The following is a 7169-nucleotide window of genomic DNA, read 5'->3' on the forward strand; positions in this document are numbered from 1 at the left end:
CCCTTGCCTGATTTGAAGCTATAGTTCCAGGCTAATCTTGGGGATTCCTCTAAGGTGACCGGCCTCCTGTATTATTTTACAAGGACACCTGCACACAGGCCCAGCTTCAGGGCAAGGTGATTTCATTTTCCTGTCTGCGGATTAAAAAGTTATCAAGATAAAAAATGTTCCTACTTTCCCAGAGCACTTTCTTCGTCTTCCCAATATATCAAAAAGATGGAGAGAGTGATTATCTACCCTTGAAGCGGTCATGATGACACATTTTCTCCATTTGAGAGCATCCGGGGCCTCTTGTTTGAAAGACAGCTGTCTTACTTTAGCAGACCATGAGCAGCATCTGACCAAGATCTATTTTAAACAAGGATGTGATATGCTGGGCTAAAATACATTTCATATATGCAATAATCCGTTGGCTTGCCGAGTTTCCCAGAAGAACCAAATGCCTTCTCTGTCGCAGTGGGACTGCCATGAACTTTTCATGATTGAGGTTCTTGTTTACAAAAACTGCATCTATAAAAGATGCCTGAAGGACTGAGCCCTGAAAGGAGACATATCAACACAAACTACAAAAACCTACTTCTGAGGTTCGTGAAAACATTTCTCACAGTATTCCAAATATATAGTGATAATTGATTCAAATAGTAATCTTTGATAGAAGGGTAATTGGCAAGTGTGATGCTATTATAGTAATGGCATGATTAATGGCAGTAATGTAACGGCACATTACAGACACTTTTCTCTTAATAATTCATGTAGCACGGCAAAAGTCCATTGATCATGACTCACTCTGATCTTTTAGATATGTGAGCATTTAAGCAGTGTGTGCTGTAAGTCGGGTCCTTGGATGCACATCCTTTCACCTCTATAACGAGTAGCTTACTATTATTATTATTATTATTATTATTACATTATTATTATTATTAATTTGTGCACCTGCTTTCTGATACCGTGGATGTGGAGAGACCTCTCGGTTGGTTTGTCTGCGTCAAGGCTGAGAGTTCTCTCAGTGAGTCAGCAGGCAGACTTCCACCAGAGCGTGAGATCCCCTGGCTGCGAGCCACGCTGTTTGGGCCACTGAGGCCAAGTTTGAGATGAGGACCACTCAGACACTGCTTGTTAGAGGAACAGTGCTGCCTCCAAGCGACTGGGAACGTCCAGTCAGCCAGTGTGTGTGTGTGTGTGTGTGTGAGAGAGAGAGAGAGAGAGAGAGATTAGTCACACATAAGGGCTAGTCTCTCGTCATTAACCATCACTGTGTCCACAAACCTCACAGGATCAGTTACGTTTCAGCTGTTATTTGTACCATACAGTCTATAAGTATAAAAATAAAAGGCTTTTAACTACAAATACAACATGTCTAAATGTGATTAGTAGCATTTGTAGACCGCAAAATGTTTCTACGGCACCTCTTGCCACAGCTTTATACCCTGATCTTGATCAGGCCAATTTATTTCAGATTGAGTCAATAGTTACTTTTTTTGTAAATGTTTTGTTCATGCATATTCAATGTGCCATAACGCCAGAAAAGAAAAAGAAACAAATGCAGGTGTGTTGAAGTAACTGCAATGGGACCCCTTGTTGCACGTCACCTCCCACAAGTTCATTTGAATTTGCTTACAATGCCATCTGTTGTGAGACACATCAGTGACATGCCATGATGTGTCCGATTCAGTGTTACTGAGTGATTATTATATTATAATAATTGTATTATATTATATATATTATTATATAGTCGTTATTTACACAAAACACACGATTTAAATGATGAGGAATACATTTGTATTACTAATATTTAGATTTAGATTATAAAGCATTAATAGTTTTAATTATGTATTATAAGCAAACGTTAAACAGGTCATAACTTCCTCACAAATATTTATTTTATATTACTGTAAAAACATCTCACCAAATAAATCATTTTACAACACTACATTTGAACATATCATGATAACTTGTATTTAACCTCCCTTTACTCATTTTTATTTAGCTTGAACGCACCATAATGAAAGTCAACGCCACTAGCTGACACTAGCTGTTAGCGCCACTATAAGCAGGGAGACACCCTGTGCTGTCAATTACTCTGAGAAGCATGCAGGGAATGAATTACCATTTAATAAGTGTCTAATTTCACGGCTGAGTGCGGACTGGCAGTTGTGACAAATTGTGAGCTGCTGGTCTTCACTCAAGACACATGGGGTGTGTCTGTGACGTTACTGTCTGTGACATTACTGTGACATTACTGTGACGTTACTGTGCCGTTACTGTCTGTGCCGTTACTGTCTGTGACATTACTGTCTGTTACATTTCTGTGACATTACTGTGACGTTACTGTCTGTGTCGTTACTGTTTGTGATGTTACTGTCCGTGCCGTTACTGTCTGTGATGTTACTGTCTTTGCTGTTACTGTCTTTGCCGTTACTGTCTGTGATGTTACTGTATGTGATGTTACTGTCTGTGCCGTTACTGTCTGTGATGTTACTGTCTGTGATGTTACTGTCTGTGATGTTACTGTCTGTGCCGTTACTGTATGTGATGTTACTGTCTGTGATGTTACTGGCTGTGATGTTACTGGCTGTGCCGTTACTGTCTGTGATGTTACTGTCTGTGCCGTCACTGTCTGTGATGTTACCGTCTGTGCCGTTACTGTCTGTGATGTTACTGTCTGTGATGTTACTGTCTTTGCCGTTACTGTCTGTGATGTTACTGTCTTTGCCGTTACTGTCTGTGATGTTACTATCTGTGCTGTTACTGTCTGTGATGTTACTGTCTGTGATGTTACTGTCTGTGCCATTACTGTCTGTGCCGTCACTGTCTGTGATGTTACTGTCTGTGCCGTTACTGTCTGTGATGTTACTGTCTGTGATGTTACTGTCTGTGATGTTACTGTCTGTGATGTTACTGGCTGTGCCGTTACTGTCTGTGATGTTACTGTCTGTGATGTTACTGTCTTTGCCGTTACTGTCTGTGATGTTACTGTCTGTGCCGTTACTGTCTGTGATGTTACTGTCTGTGCCGTTACTATCTGTGACATTACTGTCTGTGCCGCTGTGTGTAGACGTAGAATTGTCATGTGGTAGCGGCAAACGTGTATAAATGTAACGTTCAAAGATATTCACCGACCAGGTGTCAGTCATGGTTTCAGTTGAAAAATGTCAGTGCATTTGTATTTGTTTTAAAATGTCTTAACTACATAAACTTTAGCTTAAGCCTATCTGCACTCCTGTGTGTGTGCAACATCTGTAATCGTTCATTTAAAAAAATGTAAAGATTTATGAGTGTGTGACACATACAAGTGTTTGCTGCGTGCTAGGCTGCTCCGTTGATCAGAAGTCTTTGTAGGAAAAAAGTACGACTGAAATCGCTCCAGTGCAAGCTAGTTATGAGAAGCAGGTTTTTATATCAGTGGGTCAATAAAAGCAGGAACTCTGAACTGTTCAGTCACCTCAGTCAAATCAAACCATTTCTACTGGCAGATTGAAAAGGCAGAATTGAGCATTTCATAACTCAATTGATTCTGAAGTTTATTATGTTACATGGTGAAATTATAGCAGCATATTTAGTTTTTACATTCACCTGCACTGTACCACTTTTTAAAAGACAGATGGAAAGAATTATACAAAAACAATATTTACCTGAGGGTAGAGGAAGACTAAACTAGGAAAAACAAACCTGGCTAATTTGTAATGAAGGGAAGACTTCCTTGAACGGACTCTCTCTACCCTCAATCCATTATGTTTGTCACTTCGCCAAATAAAAACCCAGCGTGCCACAGGAACCGCAGAGAGGTTTCTTTTCTTTTCTTTTAGGACTCTAATAGGATTATTTGTCAAATGCAATGTCTGCTTTCTGTTAAACGAGGAGGTTGTGAAAGTCTGCCCTGCAGAGGTTTTACACCTTTAAATTGTTATTGATTTATTTATTCATGGCCTCCCATTCCTGCTGTAAAGTGTGTACACAAAATGGGATCCTTGTCTGTGCAGCGGGACACTGTCTGCTTCAATTAGAAATGTTCAAACCATAGGCGGAGATTTTTCCACTGTTTGCTCTTCAACCACTCACATTTTCCATCTGCTATGGAAGTTTAACTTCCAGCTTTTGGCAGCAGGGAGTTCTTACTTTTTTCTCTTTATTTAGGTAGAGGGGGAAAAAAAGCACAGACAATCTGTCAGTCGATATAATGATGCTGTGTGTTCACTTTTGCGTCTCACATATCAGGCTGAATTAATAAAATATGAATATCTAAATGCAGCATAAGACTGGTGATTGATACGTTTTTGTTGGATTTGATCACAAAGTTGGTAACCCGCAGTTATACCGAAAATGTATTGCAATGCCCTGCCGTTAAAAACGGTACAATACCACATTGTATTAGTACCGGTACTTAGTACTCAGTATGACAGAGTTTTCTTCAGAAACATTCCTATGATTTGCATCGACGTGAGGCAGTGAGGCAGAGTGCGTTTGTAGCGCTCTGCTAGATGACTGGATTGGGATCCTCAGGAACGGGAGGTTTTCACGTAACAGCAGTCAAAACATAAACTGCAGGTCCTGTGATTTGGCTAACGCTAACGAGAAGGATGGAGTCAACAAGTTAAGTTGAAAAGAAAATTAAAGCAGGCCATGAACTGCTCGCTGGCTGCCGAGCTGGTTTCTTTTTCAGCAGAACTACAATAAAAAACAACAACAAACAGCTCTAATTACAACCAAATGTGTTGCTTCAATTAGATTCACCGTCTTTTCTGAATCTGTCCAAGCATCACCTGTAATTCGGCTAACACATAATTCACCAAAGAGCATGTGTGAAAGTATTATTTTACCATGTTTTTCAGTGACATGATGTGGATGGAAAGTTAGATGTTTGACCCACTTCCTGCATTGTATTTTGTTACTTTAACGTTTAAATTGTAATTGTTCTTGGTCCAAATGTGCATGCATTCCTTTAAAGTTTACACATTTTTATAGCATTTGTCCCCTCTTTCCTCTTGAATCTATCACACGATGCTGAAAAAAATCATAACTCATTGGAAAAGGTCAAGACGTTCCTCTTGTGTCAATTTTCCACAATCATTCCAGTAAAACTTCTTATTTGGGGGTAAACCAGAAATAGCAGAATAGTGAATGTGTCTTTGGCACCAATCTTATATCATGATGTCAAACCGGGCTGCTCGCAATGTATCATTTCGGGGTTAGTTTCGGGAAAGCATGGTACCAAATGAACCGTGGGGAGGATGGCCTTCATTCCTTCTTCTCTTTTCTATTACTCCCATATGGAAATCACACACATAGGGTATTTCTTTTTTCCAGGATCGTTTTACTTGTGTTTTTAGCAACTTTTGGTTTAGTTTGAATCACATGATTTCTGACAGAGGATACAGGAGTATTTGTTGCACAAATGGTCATATATACTTTTCTAGTATCGTTCGGCTGGTAGATGCAAAGCGAAAAAAGGAGCTACATTTGACGTTTTGTCAATTCAAGTTTGACAAAAAGTGAAGTGCAGTTTTGCAGGTCCAACCTCCAGTTATTGAAAATACAGAAGCGTATTTATAATGGCCATCAGGGGGAAACTCCTCTGGTTGCAATAGAAGGCAGATTGTATAGAAGTCTATGAGAAAATGACCTTACTTCTCTCTTGATTTATTCAAGTAAACATTGTAAACATGTCTTAATCGCTAGTTTCAAGTAATTTCGTATTATGGACCCCTGTTAATGTAAAATAGACCATAAAGCAAGATATGCTTTATAGGGTGGGGACTACCTTGTGATTGACAGGTCGCTGCCACAGCGGACCGGTCTGGATGTTTTCTCTGTTTTCATCATAGATCTTTAACACTTTCACAGGGTGTTCATGATAATAATGTAATGTAATCGCTAATTAATTGTAACATTTTGGTCGCCTACAAATGTCTTATTCAATGCTTTTGTTTCACTTCTGGTTGAAAAAAAAAAAATAATGCATAAAAAAAACAAGATGGCAACGATCAAAATGACGAAAGCTTCAAAACCGTTGTCCACAGACCAATGGGTGACACCACGAAGACTACGGCCACATCTCATTCAGTCACAATCATAATTAGAAATCGTTCATATGTTTTTTTTCTAGCTTTCATGGTGTCATAAAATGTATCAATAAGTGCTTTCATGTCCTGATTGACCTTAAAAGTATGGTTAATGCTGTCCTCAAATGTCTGGGAACATGGCAACGATGCACAAGAAGAGAGAACTTTTCTCTGGGTAATTACATGCAAACCGGTTCTTGTTAAATTCAAAGTTTTTTTGTTTTTTCTTTGATGGAAAATGAAAGGCTCCCCCCAGCATTACACCATAAACTATGGGGGTACAATACCCACACTCCCAGAGTCACTGCCAGGAGTCAGGGTTTCAAACCGTAATGCTCTTGCTATTCTCTTTCCCAAATTAGCTGAAGCAACATTAAACAGAGGGTGAAAGATCACATTCTTCCAAGCCAATACCATTTAATGGCACAGAAGAAAGAGACAACCAGAATTGTTTCCTAATGACTTTAAACTTCTTCTTGAGGGATGACGCAGGGTTGAGGTTGCCCTCTGAGAAAATCTGGCACCCCTTTGGGCTGTTAGGAGAGGAAGGGGAAGGAAGGGAAGGAAGGGAAGACCTCCTCCTGACAAGATAGCAACACTTTTTTTCAATGTTTAGCTCTTTTCTTTAATGCTTTGCTTCCCTCAATAGAACAGACAGTGCCTGTATGAATGGTCTCATCATGAAAAGTCTTCTCTACTAAAATTATTATTCGCTCAAGACGAGAACTGAATTAGACGGTTCCTCAAATGAACAGCACTTTACTAACACTACTTTTAATCATAAATCCTCCACATGCTACTATTTCCTAACTTCAGCAATAGTGGAACTCAAGAGCCACATATTTTGTAGCTTGAGAAGAGTCAGCTAAGCGAACCTTTAAACAATGGGAAAGTCTGACACAAAATGGGTGTACTTAACAATGAGTGCCATTGCAGCCAGCACAGAGGAATCCCTGGTGTTTTGACTCAGACACAGAGAATGAGAAGCATGACCAATCCTCTCTTTAGCACCGTCTGCCCATTAACAATAACCACAAAAGTGCCACTCAGCAACATGTGAGCCTCGGGGCAGTTGGAGCTCGTATTCAGGGTTTAATGGTTACGCTGGCC

At 39.7% G+C, this 7169-nt stretch overlaps 1 protein-coding gene across 1 annotated transcript; it reads right to left on the bottom strand.

Moving 5' to 3' along the window:
- Nucleotides 1-2288: 2288 nt before the first annotated feature.
- On the bottom strand, nucleotides 2289-3134 carry LOC117751557 (dentin sialophosphoprotein-like). Its single transcript, XM_034563477.1, has one exon. It carries the CDS (start codon nucleotides 3132-3134, stop codon nucleotides 2289-2291), a length of 846 nt encoding a protein of 281 aa, XP_034419368.1.
- Nucleotides 3135-7169: the final 4035 nt, after the last annotated feature.

This window comes from Cyclopterus lumpus, chromosome 22 (genome assembly GCF_009769545.1).
Source record: "Cyclopterus lumpus isolate fCycLum1 chromosome 22, fCycLum1.pri, whole genome shotgun sequence".
NCBI lineage: Eukaryota > Metazoa > Chordata > Actinopteri > Perciformes > Cyclopteridae > Cyclopterus > Cyclopterus lumpus.

Excerpts from the sequence above, each read along its gene's own strand:
- LOC117751557 (XM_034563477.1), bottom strand. The coding sequence starts at position 3,134 with ATGACTGACACCTGGTCGGTGAATATCTTTGAACGTTACATTTATACA.